The 20,373-nt window shown below is 43.4% G+C and overlaps 2 protein-coding genes across 2 annotated transcripts in view; both read right to left on the bottom strand.

The window, feature by feature from the left end:
* The window catches only part of TUBGCP6 (tubulin gamma complex associated protein 6), a 40,761-nt gene extending 33,416 nt beyond the window's left edge, over nt 1–7,345 (bottom strand). The window contains exons 1-3 of the mRNA XM_015411805.1: nt 7,267–7,345; nt 3,361–4,188; nt 2,103–2,266 (exon numbers count right to left, since the gene is read on the bottom strand). Coding sequence (XP_015267291.1) covers nt 2,103–2,266; nt 3,361–4,098 — 902 coding nt within the window. The 5' untranslated portion in view covers nt 4,099–4,188; nt 7,267–7,345. The remainder of the gene's footprint in view (nt 1–2,102; nt 2,267–3,360; nt 4,189–7,266) is intronic.
* Nucleotides 7,346–12,660: 5,315 nt separating this feature from the next.
* The window catches only part of HDAC10 (histone deacetylase 10), a 29,444-nt gene continuing 21,731 nt past the window's right edge, over nt 12,661–20,373 (bottom strand). The window contains exons 15-20 of the mRNA XM_015411801.1: nt 17,299–17,389; nt 16,130–16,215; nt 15,225–15,278; nt 14,543–14,624; nt 13,519–13,704; nt 12,661–12,828 (exon numbers count right to left, since the gene is read on the bottom strand). Of these exons, the coding sequence (XP_015267287.1) occupies nt 12,661–12,828; nt 13,519–13,704; nt 14,543–14,624; nt 15,225–15,278; nt 16,130–16,215; nt 17,299–17,389 (667 nt within the window). The remainder of the gene's footprint in view (nt 12,829–13,518; nt 13,705–14,542; nt 14,625–15,224; nt 15,279–16,129; nt 16,216–17,298; nt 17,390–20,373) is intronic.

Genomic DNA, 20,373 nt, shown 5'->3' on the forward strand with positions numbered 1-20,373 from the left:
GCCTACAATAACCAGCATCCATTTTAACCACCAAAAGAGGAAAGAAACACAGAGAAATCTCTCCTTATATATAATTGAGTAGTGGGTGCCAAAGTTCTAAAATGCACTCCTTTAGTGTATGGACGCTTGAACTGTCAGTCAGAAGACGCTGGCTGGGTTGACTGGCTGCTTTGTGCAGTCCCGCCCAGCGTTTCAAGGTCTTTTGCATATGGAAGCTGATTGGACTTCACTGCATTCCACACCTCAAACTCACCCCCCTCCCCGCAAGGCAGTTGGAATGTCAGTTGCATATGGAACCTTCAAGGTCTTTTGCATATGGAAGCTGATTGGACTTCACTGCATTCCACACCTCAAACTCACCCCCCTCCCCGCAAGGCAGTTGGAATGTCAGTTGCATATGGAACCTTCAAGGTCTTTTGCATATGGAAGCTGATTGGACTTCACTGCATTCCACACCTCAAACTCACCCCCCTCCCCGCAAGGCAGTTGGAATGTCAGTTGCATATGGAACCTTCAAGGTCTTTTGCATATGGAAGCTGATTGGACTTCACTGCATTCCACACCTCAAACTCACCCCCCTCCCCGCAAGGCAGTTGGAATGTCAGTTGCATATGGAACCTTCAAGGTCTTTTGCATATGGAAGCTGATTGGACTTCACTGCATTCCACACCTCAAACTCACCCCCCTCCCCGCAAGGCAGTTGGAATGTCAGTTGCATATGGAACCTTCAAGGTCTTTTGCATATGGAAGCTGATTGGACTTCACTGCATTCCACACCTCAAACTCACCCCCCTCCCCGCAAGGCAGTTGGAATGTCAGTTGCATATGGAACCTTCAAGGTCTTTTGCATATGGAAGCTGATTGGACTTCACTGCATTCCACACCTCAAACTCACCCCCCTCCCCGCAAGGCAGTTGGAATGTCAGTTGCATATGGAACCTTCAAGGTCTTTTGCATATGGAAGCTGATTGGACTTCACTGCATTCCACACCTCAAACTCACCCCCCTCCCCGCAAGGCAGTTGGAATGTCTGGTGGTGTGTAGGTCCCAGGATCATGTTTTAAAAGCTGCCTGGGGAGATGGGGACCTCAGACAGGTTACAGTGCCATAGACTACACCCTCCAAACCAGCCACTTTGTCCTGGGTAACAATTGCTGCCAATCTCCAGGTGAGGGCTACAGATCACTCACAATTACAACTGCTCTTCAGGTAGCAGAGATCAGTTCCTCTGGAGAAAACAGTGGACTCTGTCATTATACCCTGCTGAGGTCACCACAGCACATTGACACTGTTTGCCCAAAGCCAGAGCACTCCCCCAGAGCCTCTTTCTAGATTCCGTTGTATTGCTTTCACAACGGGCTTTACTGCTAGTCATTGATATTTCAGAAGACTTAGGACACAGTTCAACACTCTATGAATTTCTAATAGATTTTAATTATTTGTCTACTTCATTTATAGCCACCTTTGCTGCTGATAATCAAGGAGAACTACAAAATGTAAGAACAATAAAATCAGACATCATACGTAAGGCATCCAATGAACAATGCAATAAGACTAAGATGACAAAATTAGTTGATGATGCAGCCCCTCCAAAAATAAACATGACATACCATTAAAAAGGCAGAAAATGGACAGTCTTTGGAAGTGCACTATTAAGCTAGGCAGCAAACATGAAATGTTTTGTACACAGAAAATGTAAGACTCAGCAGAGGTTACACTCATTAGAAAACCCAAAGAGCCTCATGAGCACTCAAAATCCATGAGGTTCTGTCCATTTTCCTTTCCCGGTGTAGATCTACAGACAACATTAAATGCCACCCAGAATCCCATACAGGAACCCTTTTTTAAAGGGTGCCTGGAGAAGGGGAGGGGGCTGAAAAGTGTGGATATATGTTTGGGCTTTTGGGATCCCAGTCTGCTTCCAGATGATACTCCTAAATCCTCAAAGGATTGGAAACTGCAGATCTTCTGACCTTGGAAATAATTTTGGGATCTGAACTTTTCCAAATTTGATACTCTACTAATCAAAGGAACTTTCCATCAGTCCTTTCAGATTACAAACACAACAATTGTGGAGTTAAAGCCAGGAGCCAGGCACCCACCAGCCAATCCTTTCCCAGCACCTTCGCTTACTAGGTCCGTATGTAAGCACTGCTTCCCAGAGGTCAATATCTGGAGTCACGCTGGGTTCTGACTGAGAGTCTGGGGTGAGGTTGGATGCCGACTGGAATCCCTCATCTTCTGAAGGGTCTATGCTTTGAGGAACCTGTAAATATAAATTACTCATATAATTCATGTATATAAACTATTGGCTATGATTTTCCCTCCCTCTGTCAGTAGAGTACATTTCCATCATTTTAGAGAAAATGTCAGCTCCTTTATCATCTCCTTCTGTACACCTAACTAGAGATGAAAAATTTCCAGAAGTGTTGAATCCATGGGGAAAAAACAGAAATTGTGGGGGAAACTGAAATATATGTAACATTTTCTTACCAAACCTAAACTTTTGTAAATGACTGAACAACATAAAATGTGTCATTTATAACTTAGTCAGTACATAAAATTGTACTATTTGGCATACATATGGAATTTTTAAGTATATTTTCATGTTCTACAAAAAAAATTACAAGTACTTGAATGTGATCCAGAATGACCGAGCACAGGGGATCATTCGTACATGGAGCTTGGCCTAAGATTACCCATGCTGCTTTCCCTGCCCATCATAAGCTGTTCCTGAAGTGGCTTCGCAATGGGCTGATATGAGGGGGTGTGGAACTTTTACAAAGGTAAAAAAATGGGCCTACTGTACACACAAATCCAACACATGCTTTGAAAACTATCACTACAGTACAAGACACTGCAGACTTTAAAAGTACTTTAATAATATTGGGAACTATGCTAGGCAAAGGATTTCCACTGTGGGTCAGATCAATCCCACTAGGAATCCCAGTATTGTGGCAAGAGATCTAAGGTGAAAGAAGGAGCCAGAAGGAGAAATGTAGAAATAGACAGTGGAGTGGATCAGCAGTAAGGAAGTTACAAGCTAAGGCTCTCATGCTGACTGCTTTGCTCATGAAAGTTTAACTGAAATCAATGGGAATTATTAATAAAGAAATAATAATTTAATACAAATTGGACAAGGGGTTGGATCCAGACAGATTTTTCACTTAAATTCTCTTCCTAACTACAGCCCACATGGCTGTTGTTCATGAAGATCCTGTGATCCCCATGTGGTGGTCAACGAGAAACCATCCTTCTTTTTTCTCCAAGCAAAGAGTTGGCTGGATCCAATCCAATGTAGCTTCACAAACCGCTACATGAAATATAAAGAAAATAAAAAGAAGACCAAAAGTTCCACACCTTAATTGCAAGTCCAGACAAATCTGCATTATCAGGCACTGGTGGCAGATCCAACCTGATGTCCATGTCATAAGCGCGGCTGTGGACAAGAGCACCAAAAAGCGAGACACGAGTTTCTCTCTCAAACCTGTCACCTACAGGGTAGCTTTGTGAAAATGACTCCATGGTAGGAAGACCTGTGCCTGGTGCTGCCTCCATGACCTGTAGTGTCTTTTGAATTGTATCATTAAACTGACACTCCTCGTTGATGATAAATGTCCGTACATTGGCTTCAAATACACTGACATCATAATAATCATAACCTTGATATTTAACATTTCTTCCAACATACTTGTTATTCATAAAGTAATCCCTTTTGGGAGGTAAACACTGAGGTGGTCCCGTTCCTGCAAGCTGTATTAGAAGATCCAAAACAGAGTTAATTTCAGTAAATGGTAAAGAAGTAGACATTTCCAACTCATCCACAAGCTCTTCCAATCTGTCTGCTTCTGGGCTCATTCCAGCAACTCTCAAATTGAAAGAGAGCATCAAAATCTTGTTCTTCACTGGAAGTCGGCAAACGTGGGCCTGCACCTTCTGAGCCTCGTCCAAGAAAAGGTTCGCAAACAAAGCATTATATGCAATCCTTTTGAAGTTTTTCTTTGGCTTTTTTCGCTCTCTGCCCAGATGGTCTTTCTTTGACAAACTTGCACTGTGGGCCTCACACAAGTCACCAAATAGTTTTGTAATACTCTCCATGGCAGTATTAAATTACTGGCCTCCAGAAGACAAATTAGTGTGAATCTAACCCTATACATCTGATAGGGCTCCATTACTGCACCTGGAAGACTAGGAGGGAAAAAGAAGAGTCATTTCTGGCATTCCTCCTGTGCTGGTTTTACAGTATAATCCTATTTTATTTATTTCATGTATTGTCCACTTTTCTCCTTGGGATTTAAGGTAGATTACAAAATTAACATCCAATAATAATGGAGTAGGACTAGGATTATTGAATTAGAAAATAACAAGAAGGGGGACCCGCGATACTCACGGGGGTGGAGGGAGAAGAAGCTCCACCGAAGGAGAAGGAAGCAGCTGCAGGTGAGCCTTCTCCCCTGCCCCCCCATTCCCGGCACCCACAGCGAGGCCTGCGCCTCTCCAAGCCTTCTCCCTCCTCCCCCCCAGCACCGGCGGCGAGAGGCCTGAACTCGGCCTGCCAAACTTTCTCCCCCCTCTTTCCCCAGTGGCGGCAGCGGCGGCGGCGGGAAGCCTGAGCTCAGCCTGTCAGACTGGCCCCCCCTCCCTGCTCGCTGCTTTCCTCCCAAGCGGCGAGCTGCTGGGCCCTTGCCGCTCTGCCCCCCCCCCGTGCTCACCGCTCGCCGCTTCCCTGTCAAGCGGCGGCGGAAGCTTTTTCTCCTCCCCCCCGGCCCTGAAGGGAGGGCCGAGCGGCTCGCCGCTCTGGCCCCCCCTCCCTGCTCACCGCTCACCTTCCAAGCGGCGGCGTTCACAGAGCGTTCCCTGCGCATGCGCAGGGGACGCTTTGTGAGTTTCGGGGGGATTTAAACATCCCCCCGATGTTTTTTTTCAGATTTAGGATTTTTGTGCACACGTGGGGACCGCCCCACGTGCGCACAAACCTTTCCCTGCCCCCCAGGTCCCCCCGATGTGCGGAATTAAGCATCCACACACCAGGGGGCGACTTGAGAATTAGATATATAGATATATACAAACAAACAAAACCTTGGTAAGGCATGACATTCCATAATTCACCAAGTAGTTTACAAAGGTAGAAGACAAAACAGTAAAAAGCAAGGCACTGCATACAATAATTACTGCAGAGTGTTACTCTAATGTACATTCGATTGAACTGTTAACCATTGCATTACCCCCATCACTATGAACTGTGCAATAAGGCCTAGATTTTCAAACTGTTGTATAGTCCTGTCCTACAGAATCATAAATGTTGGGATACTTGAAGTGCTCTGATGCTTAAAAATAAGCAGCAGTCGGGATTCTCTTTTTCTGGGATCACAAAATGGCCACCAGACAAAGCAATTGTTCAGCTCTTGTCCAGTCTCACAAATAATTTATCAGGCTAAGGGCAAAAATTAATATCATCTGCACTTACATGACTCTGTTTTTGGAGCTTCATTTTATGTAATATAGCCACATTACTGCTCATATTTTTTCTACAGTGGAGGTAAAAGCAGCTGGGGAGGAGGAGGCTCCAACAGAGAACATAAGAGAAGCCAATGCTGGATCGGGCCAATGGCCCATCCAGTCAAACATTCCGTCACACAGTGGCCAAAAATACCACGTGCCATCAGGTCCACCAGAGGAGCCAGAACACTAGAAGCCCTCCCACTGTGGCCCCCCTCCCAAAGCACCAAGAATACAGAGCATCACTTGCCCCAGACCAAGAGTTCCTATCTGTACCTTGTGGCTAATAGCCACTGATGGACCTCTGCTCCATATATTTATCCAATTTCCTCTTGAAGCCATCTATGCTTGTAGCCGCCGCCACCTCCTGTGGCAGTGAATTCCATGTGTTAACCACTCTTTCGGTGAAGAAATAATTCCTTTTATCACTTTAACAGCCGCATCATATAGATAGGTAAGCAGATCAGTAAGTAGATGGATCAATACCCCATCTTCAAGCAAGAACTCAGATTTGTTCTGCCTTCTTGTTCTTACTGCCCTCTGTTAACCTATGAACAAGTCTCAATTAGACAAACTGGGATTTATTTCTAAGTAAACGTGCATGGAATTGGGCTGCAGAGTACATACTGCCTTGGTATACAGTATATAGTATATCTGCCAGTGTTTTGTAAATGAATAAGGAAATGACTGCCAACACTATATCAGAATTTGCTACAGTTTACTAAAACTTTCATCAAACAATTCTAGAATGAATATAGTTATAAATACATATATATATATATATATATTTATAACTCCCCAGAACAATGCTGTGGCACTACTGAATCAAGATGTCTTTGTGCTGCCCTCTGCCCATGCTTATACACCATCCTTTATTTTTCACAGGTCACTTATTAAAGCACTACCCCACAAAATAATGCAAGATCAAAACTCAGCAGCCATCCTGAGAGATTTGTGGTGGTGTCAAGATTGCCAGAGTCTAGCACTATAAGGCAAGAGGGCCAGTGTCAGAGTAGGGCATAGAAGCTATCAGGTCAAATCACCCAGCTCTACAGCACACTGGGTGCTGTTGTGTCAGTCACTTTATCTCAAACTAACTTACCTCCCAGAGCCATTATGACTGTGAGAATAAAATGGAAAGAATGAGAACCATGCAAGCTCAAGCTCCTTGGAGGAAATACAGATAAAAATGAAACAGATCTGGCAAAATCATTAGAGTTTAGCACAATAAGGCAAGCAAAGAAGCACATCCTATTTTAAGACAATGTAACAGCTCATCAGGAGGCATATTCAACAGAAGGGTTCAATCCTATAGCACATGAAGGCTTCCACACAACTATCATTATGTAAAATATGCAAAACAAAACTGTTCAGGTGGACATTCTTGGAATGGAATCAGAACGTGCTGCACTAAAAATAAACAGGAGCCTTGTGACATCCTAAAGGCTAACACATCTTTTATTCCAGCAAACGCTTTCATGGACCAGAGCGCACGTCTTCAGATGGAGTGAGTGATGCAACGGACGGACTCTAGTCCACGGAAGTTTATGCTAGCACGAAAACGCGGTCGTTTTAAAGGTGCCACAAGACTCCCATTTATTTTTCACTCAAAGAACCTGTCCCGCACCATCGAGAAGCCACAACGAGACTTCCTTCATCGGAGGGGGGGGGGAGGCTTCCCAGGTGAAGCTTCGTTTTTATCAAGGCTTCAGCCACCTCCGACCCGAGCCGCGTCAATGAACCCCCCGTTTCCATGACGACTCCTACCCAGGAGGCTCCGCGCTCCGTGCGGAAAGAGCCTCTTTTCCCTCCGACGGGCCTCCTCCTCATCCTTCCTCCACCTGCCATAGCGGGAAAACCAGCGAGAAAAAGCTCTCGCCTTGCCGCCCTCAGTAACACCGCGAAGAAGAGTCGCAGTCTCAGACGTCACAAGAAAGCGACGCAGAAAGGAGGGCGGGGCGAGGGATTGTTATGGCTATCTGGGTTGGCAGCAGAGAATCATTGCCCTTAGGCTCGTGCTTGGTCTCCCACTACTATCTCACGATTTCTAAAAATGCTGGTGGAAAAGGTATACAGTTTCCCTGCAAATCCTAGCTGGCGGGTGATTGCTGAGGTCTTACAAGGATGAAGTCAGCACTGTAAGCATAGTCAGAGGCCTGCTCGTTATCACTCCTAGTTCAGCATCTTCTGAAGTTCCAGAGAAGTCTGTTTTCCCCCTGTAAGCTTAGGGCTGTCTAAGGGAAAATATCCCTAGCTCAGAAAGCACCTGAAATATATATCCTTCCTTTCAGTACTCCTTTAGACTTCACGGCTGTGTAATCACCCTTCCGGTAAGAACAGGAAACAGTAATAGAAGACCCTTGCAACATGTTTTCTAAATAATAGCTTTTTGAGAGTGTCCTTTTGGCCCATATTTTGCAGCACAGCACTACTGAAGTGGTTTCTACTGGTCTCTCTAACCCCCCCATAAGGTAGGACTTACTTTTGAATAAACAAATAGCTTATAAAGAATAAAGAAATAGCTCAGAACCAGCTTTAAAGGGTTCCAGCAGAAACTTCTTGGGACATCCTAGGTTTAAGAAAATAGTACAAGAATCACCATCTGCCATTAATTGTATACAGAAAGGAAAAGATGTCTAGCAACTGCCACCCATGTATTCTTTTTCTGGCTTGAAGACAAGACAACAGTTGATTGCTTTAGGATGGCACAGTGGAAAACTGCAAGCCCACCCCAATTATTAAGCCATTCACAGCCCACAGTAACTATAGATATTTTATTGTATTTTTGGGGTGAATCCATCAGGGAGATGTGGTTGGAGCAAAAGGGGGGGGTATGATTCTATGGTTGCTCAAAAAGCAAAAAACAAACAAACCCAAGAATCCAAACTAGAAGAAATGGGATTACAATTCATCTCTGTTAATGTGCCCTTTCTTAGGACCAATCCATAATAGGAAACTAGCATTTTCCACATTTTAATTGACAAAGGGCAGACCTTCAGTTTAACTCAACAAACCTGCATGCCAATGGTATTCATGACAGAATACATCAAAAGAAAAATATGCCTTTGTTGATGCAAAATTTTTCTTATGGAAAGATGTTAAAACTGGTCCATTTTGACTTTATAATGCTTCCTACTTCTGTTGCAAGTTAAGCAGTAGTTTCAAATATGGACCAAATAGAGCCTGCGATGTGAAATGAACTGTTACACCAGTCTTATTAAAAGGAATGTTCAGGTTTCATATTCTGTGTAAATTTTTCTGTGTCTACTTCCAAAAAGCCCAAATATCAACAGGGCCGGCTCCAGGGTTTTTTGCACACTAGGCGAGACTACCTAGTGTGCAAAATGTTCTAGCCCCACTGGTGGACCTCCTGATGGCACCTAGTATTTCTGGCCACTGTGTGACACAGTGTTGGACTGGATGGGCCTTTTGGCCTGATCCAACATTGGCGTCTGTTATGTTCTTATGTTACCTTCTGGAGCCCCCCCCCCCCCCCATGAGGAAGAGGAAGACAGGAAGGAAAGAAGAAAGCAAGCCACCTCCTCCCTCTGTTCTTTGACAAGAAGCTGGGATGCCTCTCTCCTGAGGGTGTGCGGGGGGCAGGAGAAAGGAGACCGAGGAGGTGCCACACACCCCAACAACCCCCACCAGGACTCCCTGGTCGTACCAACCCACCACGGATCCGCTCCCCAAATGCACGCAGGACTGGCGCTCTCTGAGCTGAGGCGCTGGACAGAAGAGCCCGCCCTATCGGCCTCTGCCACCCAAACTGCCCTCCGGCCCCGGCGGAGGGGCCAGGCGCGGCTCCTCGCTCGGCCACTCCGGCACTCGGCAGGCTTAACCCCTTCAGGGCTGCAGCGGGAAAAGGGGAAAGGGAGGCGCGTTGCCCAGGCTGCCCGCCGCCGCTCAATGGGGCTACTCGGGAGGAACACAGCAGGTGGGGGGGTCTGCTGCCGAGCTCCCCAATTCGGCTCTGGCACATCTCCTCTGAGGAGGGTAGAGCAGGCAACACTTACCTTCCCTGTGGCTGTGGGCAGCCCGGGCGGAAGGAGGGATCGCGGCCCGGGTGGAAGGAGGGAGGGCAGTCAGGACTCGCATGGGGAAGAGAAGGAGGAGGCGGCGGCAGCTAGGGGCAGCTATGGCCAGGGCACGCGGGGGCTTTTGGCGAGGAGGAGGGTGGCACAGTTCGCTCTACAGCCACTTCCTTCTGCATCTCCTCCGTGCCAGCCGGAGCAAACTTACTTGTCAGTCGATCTTCCCCAGCAGAGCCAAGGAGGTGACGGCAGCGGTCACCCGGTCAGGGAGAGGGCTTTTGGCGGGGGGGGGGGTGTGCATTTTGGCGCCCCTAAGACCTGGCGCGCCCTAGGCGAAGGCCTAGTGAGCAAGCCGGCCCTGAATATCAACAAAAGTGAATACACTGGAATAAGATTTTTAATTTGTTATAAGAAATTACATTCCTTGTACAGAGAAGGGATCTGATTGTTACAATATACAGTACATTACAGTTTTAATCCTGATTGTTACATGAAATGATAAGCTGCAGCTTTGTCCTAAATAGCCAGAATTTCTTCATGAGAGAAATATATGGCCTTAGAACATCGCCTCTCCCTTGCCTATACATTGCATCACAGTAAACAAAAGCAACTCAGAAGAGCTGTCCTCACTTTGAGGCCATTTTGGATAGCATCTCAATCATGCATCTTAGAGAAGGGCAAAGTTCCCTCTATTTTCCCCCCTGCTGAGCAGAGTTCACATCCTGAGCAGAATATAATTGTTGTAGTCTTAAAATGGGCAATGGGCAGCTCCAGAATGCTGCTGAGTGAGGCTTCCTGTGTCAATGAGCGGCCACTCATGCACACCTTTGAGCAAGGGCGTCAAACTCATTTGTTATGAGAGCTGGATCTGACATAAATGAGACCTTATCAGGCTGGGCCATGTGCTTGGGGGGGCAACAGTGGGAGGGCTTTAAGTGTTCTGGCTCCACTGCTGAACCTCCTGACGGCACATGGTATTTTTGGTCAGTGTGACAGAGAGTTGGACTGGATGGGCCACTGGCCTGATTCAACATTGGCTTCTCTTATGTTCTTATGTGTGTCATAAAATGTAATGCTAGGTAGCGGAGATCTAAAGTTTATAAAGGACACAAACACAATTAAAATAACACATGCTTAAAACATTAGCACTCTTGCAATATTTTGTTTATTTAACAGTCTCTGATAACTGAGACCTCTCACTCTGAATTACTGCATCAAAATCTGGAGACAGTGTGCGATAGCAATCTTGAGTATGCTGTTTGGGTGTTGTTCAGGTGTGCATCTTAAGTTGCAAACCTACTTTTGATTTATTTACATTACAGAAATATAATGGTCAATGCTCTGTGCCTATGACCCACGGGAAAACATGAAACAGCTGGGCATTGTGAGCTTTTGTACATAAGTTGCTTCATGTCCTGGTCAAGAACATGTGAAGGCACCATGACAGAGACTGAGGGCTATGTGTTTGTCTACAAACTATAGTCTTCCCCAGAGAAGTAACTACAACTCCTATGAGGCAGTGCAAGAATAGACAATGTATAGTGGTCAGTATCAGCCTACTATCTGGGAAGTCTAAATTCAAAATCTCCAGTCTACAAAGGAAATTTTCTGGGTGAACTTGGTCTCAACACACACTCTCAACGTAACCCACCTCACTGGCTTGTTGTTATTCCTCATCTAAATAGCTCACATTGCTTTCCTACTGAGAAAGACTGATTCATGGAGGCATGAATACAGTGAAAAAGAGGAGAGGAACCCAGTTGCACCCAGGAGAGCCCTAGCATAACAAGACAGTTTCTCTCTGTAGCAAGGCAAAAAACTCATACGTTGAATAAGACTTTGTTGGTCCTAAAGGTGCTTTGTCTCTCTCCCATTCGATTGAGAGCACTGGGCAAAGCAAGCTTTTGATCTTTCCCTCACTCCCCCTTTCTTCCTCCCCGGGGACAAGAAGGGGAGGAGCTTCAGCCAATGGAGGAAATAGAGGTTTGGCACAGTAACTTTGCTGTGTGATTGTGAGAGCCTGGCAAAGCAAGCTCTAGCTCTTTCTCCCCGCGCTCCCCAAGGGAGGAGGAGCCTCAGCCAATGGAGGGAAGAGAGCCTGGCAAAGCAAGCTGTAAGGTGGAAGGAAGCGAGAAAGAAAAGGAAGCAGATGAGAGCCAGTTGCTCGGGGGCCAGATCTGGCCCACAGGCCGCATCTTTGACATCCCTGCCTTAGAGGGAATACTGGTGAAGGATCCATAATTCAGTGGTGGAGCACCTGCTTGGCATGCAGAAGGTTCCAGTTTCAATACCTGGCATCTCTAGTTAAAAGGACCAGGTAGATGGTGAGACCTACTCCTGAAACACTGGACAGCCAATGCTGGTCAGAGGAGACAATACTGACCTTGATAGATCAATGGTCTGATTCAGTACAGAGCAATTTCATGTGTGCTTATGTGCTCATGAGCACTGTGTGAGCAGTGGCTCCAACTCCTTTCACCTTGTCAGCACACTCTGCTGTGAGTTCTCAGCCACTGGGAAATCTCTCTGCCGTTCTGGTTAAAGACAAGCTGCACATCACAGACTAGTCATTCCCATTTCTACAAACTGAGTATAATCAGGCACCTACAAAATTTTAAACATACATATACATTTAACAACATGCTAATATCTCAAAATAAAACAGTTCGGGATTCTTGCAGTATAATTCCTTCTCTGTAGCTCTGTCTTCATTCTTTTTTGTCTAATGGTAGACTGAAAATACTAAAGATGTTCAGATCTTTCTTGATCTATGCACACAGCTAAACTGCAGAAGTGTCCAGTGGATCTTAATTATTGTTTCTGTTTGTACGACAATTTGTATAGTACTGATGTGATGCTGTTGGTTAGTTCTAGGTAGAAGGAAATCACCAAAAATGGCAGTGAAGTAATTTCATCTTTCAGTCACAGAGATATTTACTACACAAGAGGGGAAAAATACAATTAGTCAAACTTTCTGATATGTAAAACTCCAGACATCTCATTTACTGTCTGAATTTACACTGAAAGATAACTCAAAATCTTGCAACAATGACAGAATTTTCTACAGTAGAATTATATATTTGAGTATCTTTTCTGAAACAGTCTCCATTTTATAATTAATCAGTAATTACTTGCCTGAACACTGAAGCATTTTCCATTCTTGTTGAAGTTCTTTTCGTAATTCTTTCACCATGTGTATATTTTCTTGTAAGGCTGGTGTACAGGTCCCAAAGCAAGGTGTAATGTCACCCGTCAAGGGCTTAGCTATATCTTCCAAAAGTTGCACCTCTGTATCCTTTAAAAAAACCAAAGCAACTATATAACACAGTAGCTCAGAACAGGTTAGCTTAACCAAAATGAGGAATGCTATAACTGGGTTGCGGACGGTATATGGGATACTGGAGTCTTGTGCCTCAGAAACTATAGAGGCCTAGAGCTGGAAGGGGACTTACAGGTCATCCATTCCAACCCCATGCCCAATGCAGGAGATCCAAAGCTACAGAATTCACAACAGATGGCTGTCTCACTTGCTTGAAAACCTCCAGGGGGGACAGCTTCCCCTACTCAGTAACTGGTTCTGTAGGAAGTTGTAAGCAGCCCCTCCTAAGCATCACGGCAACTCTGGCCTACCCATGTACAGTTTGGATTCTACCTCTACATATGATGATTAACAGACAGAGCTCAGTCAAGAGATAGGCAGAGAGTTTGGAAACAGAGAGGGTTCAGAAGGAAAGCAGTGTTAACACTCCATCTAGGGTATACACATGTGGAAGGCAATTCCTGAACACAAAAATAAGGTTTTGCAGTGGAAGTAGATAAGAGGGCTAAGTAACAAAGAGTAACTTTGAGGCATCCAGCTTTTTATAGAAGCAAAAGGTATGGAAAATTAGGCCTGCTTCCCCCTACGGATCAGGATTTTTCACTTCAATATGTTTTTTAAAAAGCAGTATCCTTATTCTGTCATCAGACAGCTACAATGCCTTACCTGGATCAGAGCTAGAATTCGAGACTGCGCTAACCCTTGCAGTAAGCTAATAAGCAAGGAAATCCCATTTGTGCCAAGAATCTGGTTTGATCCAACCACTATCATCACTAGGTCAGGCTGATAGCTGTACGCTACTGGAAGGATGACTCCAAAGAGCATAGAGGAGAAAGTGCTTCCTTCAGCATCCTTCAAGAAGAAATTCAGAGAGTAGTTGTATAAAGATAATGCAAATAATCAGTGTTATCTTGTTTCTAAAACAAATTTTAAAAATTAAAATATACATTTCCTAACCATTTAATGTGGTGGTTCACTAGCCTTTTGAAGTGGGACCCAATTCTAAATTTGCTGTACACTCTGAGATGTGCAGAGTAACTCCTTGCTACTTCCCCCACCCCAACATAAAATGTAGTAATTTCTTATCAGTTAACACTAAACAAGTGTTACATTTTATTTTTAATATTTGTAAAGATACAGCATTACGGAACACCAGACTGTATTTCCCAGACATTTTACATCTCAACATTTGCCATGGAGCCTCCTTTCCTGTCTAATCCTCCTCCTCCTGCCTGGCCGTTCAACCCACCTGCAGGAGAGCCATGAGTAACTTCTAAGTCTGAAGACACAGCCAGAGATCTGCTGCATTAACAAACATAGGTTTGGGTACTAAGCAGAAGATTATCAAGAAGAAGTAGCTTCCTCCAATATTTTCACACTAAGAACACCTTTACAGGGAAAAGCCATGATCACATTGCCATTTCCTGGGGCAAACACATAAAAGAAGGCTTCATGTATGCATATTTAAATACCTGTGTGCACATACTTTAGGAAGCACATACTTTTGTCCCAGGTCTCCCAGACTTGCATACACAGTAACATAAAGATGGTTGTACATGAGTGTTGTCTAAACCTCCAATCACATGATTTTGCTAAATATTTAAATTCAGTTCTAAGTTTGGGTTGATGCTTCTTTCATGAACTTTGCTTAGGGGAGAAAAAGATACACACACACAAAAATTAAGCTTACCTCTTTCCAGTTTAGAGAAATACTGTATTTCGTGTTAGCTTGCTCAGATTGCTTACCACAAATATTGATCAAGAAGGCTTTTCTACAAATAAAAGTGGTATTTCAAAACACTGAAAATGACAATGCATAGCATTATTCTAATGATTTAAACAGAACTGTTGGTGGCCAACAGAAATACTGCATACATAAAAGGAACAGCCAATTAGACGGTTGTGGGCACTATTTACAATAAATTAGAAATGCTTGCATGTAAAACAAATCCTAAAGAAATAACATGCAAAATGGATAAGTTACACATTTGAGGAAAAGATGCAGAAGATAACTGGAGAGACAGCCATAACAAAACCGGACAGCCAACGGGACAGCCAAGCATGATTTCCTAACACATCATACGGTGCCACCCTAAGCAGATGGGCTTCAAAGGATGTAATTCTGCTTCGGATGGCATTACTAGAAAGTTGCTTGGACAACAGAAAAGGATTTGCGGTTTGATCCTATGCATATTTCCTCAAAAGCAAATCCTGCTGATTTTGCTTACTCCAAATAAGTGTACACAGGATTACTGCTCTAATAACAAGTCTCCCTCTTTCCATAGCTGCTCTGACATAGCTCTAGGTTCAGTGGTTTGTAGGTTGCAAACTTAAAGTGTATATGTAGGAAGAGAGAATGCCAAAATGCTTACCCATCATCCAAATCAATGTTCATATCCATGTCACCCACAAATATGCACAGGACTCTATAGGACAAATATTGCCATTGTTATAAATAGGTATGCATTTCAGAAGGGGTAACTTGCTTTTAAAGTGTGCAGTACTTAAAATAAATAGTACATCATGTAGACAGAAATTAGTACACACACACACAAAAAAAACTGCGCATAAGTTCTGAATAAAACCAATGGCATAGCAGGATGTGCAAAAAAAGGAACCAAACAAATATAGCTGGGGATCAACACTATCCCAGAAAGAAAGAATTCTCACACCCACACACATCACTGTGTTACAGGTATACCAATTCAGGGTAGGTTCTGGGGGCCAATTACATCTTGTAAATTTCAAGCACTTTCAAGCAGCCCTTTGGCCAGCAAAATATGCACTAAATCTCAGGACTGCAACCACTGGAACAATCTGTCAAAAATCCATTGCCACCCTGAGTTGTTATGCTATGCATTATGTATTTGTTTCAAAGTAATATATTGTAAGCCTCTTCATGCATTATTCAGGAGCAACTTTATTCTTCCCATCATTTGATCTCATTTCCATGGCCCACCTACTCAGCATAGAGTTGTAAATACACATTTGTCACCATGCAAGTGCAAAACCTTTTTACATCCCAAGTATAGATAATTCTGAAATTTTTCCCGTACTCAACTTGAAAACATGTCCTACAAAGTCGCTACAGGTCACGATGAGATCAGCAGTTGCAAATCTGTCAAGACTGATCCTGAATCCAAAAACAGCAGCAACCACTACTGTGTAGTATTATGGTGAACATTTCACAATAAATGGAAACTTCGGTAACTACAGGAAGTTGCTCTTTCATTGTAATTGCACCTCATTAGCTGCACAAACCAGCACTTTTACCCACTTTTGGAGCCTCAGGTTACGGCAATGTTTCAGAGCAAGAGCAGAAGAAAGGGAGGCTTCTGGGGATACTACAAGCCCACTAGTCACCTGAAAATCAAAATTAAAATACAGTTAATTGCCAGAATTTTGTTGCCTTGACTATAAACCCTGCAACAGAGAACAGTGGTCAGGCTGTTGGACTAGGATCTGGGAGACCCACGTTCAAATCCCCACTGAATCTCTGCCATGGAATCTCGCTGAGTAACCCTGGGCCACTCATACACTCTCAGCCTGACCTATCTCACAGGGTTGTTGTGAGATGGACAAAAGTCAGGAACTGGGACACAAACATGACTTTTACCTCATGAACTGATAATCGAAATAAGGAATGGGGAATGGCCAACATAAGGCCTACGCTGCAAATACAGTAATGTTTGTATCAGAGAAAAGTCTTTTGACACATATATGTTGCCTAGGTCACATATAGATAACGTACTTTACTTCCCACTCCCCTTTGGCACACAAGGTTTGATACAGCTGTGATTATCCATTTCCAAATACACCAAATCAGTGAATTGGGTTAAGAAAGGCAGTGGTGTAGTGAAGGGATCAAGGTGATGGAGACCTACAGTAAGCGTCACCATCCCTGATGGAGCACCTTTGACCAAGAGAACAGCCAATGAAAAAAGTTAACCTCATTGGCCCTCAGCTTATTAAGTACGTGGAAGTAGAGGCATTTACAGAACAAGAGCAAGATGGAATGCCTTTTTTTGCCATCAAGTTACAGCAGAAATGGCAACCCCATAGGGTTTTCAAGGCCACAGATGTTCAGAGGTGGTCTGCCACTACCTGCCTTGATGGTCTCCCATCCAAGTACTACCCAGGGCTGACCCCACTTAACTTCCAAGATCTGACAAAATCACGCTATCCTGGGCTATCTAGGTCAGGACAGGGACAAAACTATACACAAAACACTGGCCTGGCAGGATCAGGAGACTTGGGCAGCACTTAGTAACTGTGTAGGGCTCTAGAGCACATCTTCTCCTATCTTTGACCTGTGGACCTCTATCAGTTGTAACTGTAAACAGCTACATATCTACAGCAGCTTTGAAAATAAGAGACAGTTGCAATAATTGCTCAAAGCCTTTCACTCTACAAGGATCAGAAAGCACAAGATATACTGTTTATTACCTTCTTTTTGACTATTTTTTCAAGGACAGCCAACATGTTCCCCAGCACATTTAAGACTTTTTCAACGTTCACAAACTCAGCAGCAAACGCACTGTAAAACATATGTTAAAAAATTGGAAAGGTTGGAACAGCCACGCATGCTCATCAACACACAAAGCTTCACTTACATTACAGAATGGGAACTATCACTGTTGTTATCCATTTTTAAACTAGAGAAAAAGTAGTCAGTGCAGATCTACCTTTTATTTCCACTTCCTCTGCTTCAACAGTAATTGGCTGAGACATGGCAACAGAAACCGTGGATAACTTTATAATAGCCAGTACCTCCCCACAAGGCAAAGAAAGTGTACCGTGACCAGCTCAGGACCTTCTCTCAGCAAAGAACTGTCAAAAAAGTTAAGCCTTTCTAAGAACAATAAAATAAATGGGTAACAGGCTATTCTGCACAAGCACCTGACTGAGGTGACAAAATAGATCACATTGCCAGACCACCAGTGGATGATACCATATTTGAATGCTTTCCTGATTAAAAACTGTCTGAAAATAGAAAACTGGAACATTTGGGAAAGAAGTTCTTACAGCCCTTTTCACTTGAACCTGCTCTATACTGAATCAGATTCTTGATCTATCATGGTCAGTATTATTTTTTTAAATGACTAAGGCAGTATCATATAAAGAAAATATGCATAAGATGTTTTACAGATGGTATATTACACCAGATAAGCTTGCTAAGCAGAATGAAAATTGTTCAGCTTAATGGTGGAAATGTAAAAATAAGATAGGTACATTTTATCATATGTGATGGCTTTGCGATGTAACAAAGAGATACTGGAGATGGATCCACGAGATGATGCAAGAGATATTGAGAATTAAAATACCATTTTTGCAGGAAATATTACTACTAAACATATTTCCAAAGGATTTTGATAAAGGTGATAGATATTTGATAGTACACCTATCTACGGCAGCAAGAATATTATATGCAAAATACTGGAAACAAATGGAAGCATCAAAGAAGCAAGAATATGTGAATAAACTGTTGGAGACGGATGAAAACGACAAATTGTCATCATTGATGAGAGGGACAACAGACCCAACATTTCAAAAGATGTGTAAAAAACTGTATGAATGGTACAATATAAATGCATAGTTTAAAGTAAAGGAAATGTTGGTATTATTAATCTTGTTTAGTTAATTAGAAACTATGGTAAAAAGATAAGAGTGTACAGAAACTTAAGCAAACCTATAGAAAGTGATTTAAGAAAATTGTTAAATATGGTAATAGAGTTATACTGATCTCTTTGTATGTATTATGTATGTAAGTTTGTTATATGTTGTATGTATATTGGTTTGTGTATAATATGAAAAGTAATAAAAGTGTACTTAACGGGTACAGAATGGTATCATGGTCAGTATTGTCTACAGAGACTGGCAGCAGCTGTCCAGGCTGAACTCCTTCACCTACCACCTGATCCTTTTAACTAGAGATGTCAGGGACTGAACATGGGACCTTCTGCATGCCTGCTGTGATAGTTTTCTACTTAAGGCTGTGTGTTTTTAATTTTATTGCAAGACAAATGGGGCTTAAAAGGACCACACTACACAGAGAGGCAGATTATTGTGTTTCAAACCAAACATGTTGCAGTCAGTCACATAGAAATCAGGGGAGTGTTAGGATCTGATTTAAGAAAAGGGTTGTGTGCATGATAGGGGACTAAATACTCAATGCTTCAGAGCTCACTTCCTTGCAGTTCTTCTCCCCAAGCACTTTTCTCTAATCCAGACTCACTTTCAGAATCTCAGGCTAGAGAGAAGAGGCCCAGGACCAGCTGCTGTGGAGAAGTAACCTGCAGGTGGTGGGATGGAGAGTTTTACCCTGTGGTTTTGGAGCTGGGTGTCACCAACATGCTGATGACACCCAGCTCAACATGATGCTGGAGAGGTCCTGAGCCAGTGCCTGTCAGCTTGCGTTTACATGGCTAAATGTGAACAAGCTGAAACTGAATCCCAAGAAGACACTGGTGATCCTGGGCAGGGAGGCTGAGGTCTTTGAGGGAATAGAGCTTTCCACACTTTTTGGAATTCATCTGACCTTTGCCGACTTGGTTAAGAGCCTAGGGGTTATAATGGACCCAGTATAATCACTGGAAAAGCATGTTAGTTCAGCTGCAGAAAAAGAAAAAAAAAAACCCAGAGGATAGCTCCCTACCTTGACCCACCAGGTCTGGCCATGTGGTTTCATGCCACAGTAACCCCGCACCTAGACTACTGTACATGAGTCTGCCCCTTGAAAACAACACAAACTCCAGCTGGTATAAAATAATACAGTTTGATTATTATCAGGAGTTAGGCAGGGTATGCATATTTCACCTATTCTGCAGTCACTCCACTGGCTACCAGTTGGTTTCTGGATGCAGGTCAAAGTATAGGTTATTACCTACAAAGCCCATTATGGCCGAGGACCTGCATATCTGAATAACCGTCTTTTCTTATACACTCTGCTGTAGCAAAGCTAAGGGTGCCAACCTGCAAACAGTTAAGAACATACCCAGCTGTTATGGCTACCACCTGGTGGAATGGCCTGCCTGAGGAGGCCAAGAGGACTCCCAAATTTTCGCTGTTCCACTGAATATGTAAAATGGAATTATTGAAAAGGGCATTTTTATAAAGGGCATTTTTATAAAGTGAAGTAAGGTTGTAGTTAATGGCGGTGGAATTTAAGGCAGTCCTTACTGTACTGTGCATTCTGTTGTGTTTATGGTACTGTGTCCCAATCGTAAGTTTATTGCTGAGCGGGTCACGATTTAATTTTGCAGCCCAGCTGTATTGTACTGCCTATTGCATTGTTCTCCAGCCTTGTATTATTGTCTGTATTCTATTGCATTTAGTACAGTCAGCATGCTATAATTTTTCAACTGTTAGTATGGAGTAATTGTGGATTGTATATATTGTACTGTTCTTACTGCACTGTTTTAGTTGTACTCTGTCTTAAGTCACAGTGTGAAAGGCAGATTATAAAGGAAATAAATCAATAAATTAAATACCACCTGTGAGTCCCTTTTGCTCTTTAAACTA

Source organism: Gekko japonicus, unplaced genomic scaffold, assembly GCF_001447785.1.
Source record: "Gekko japonicus isolate JY-2015 unplaced genomic scaffold, Gekko_japonicus_V1.1 scaffold283, whole genome shotgun sequence".
Lineage (NCBI taxonomy): Eukaryota > Metazoa > Chordata > Lepidosauria > Squamata > Gekkonidae > Gekko > Gekko japonicus.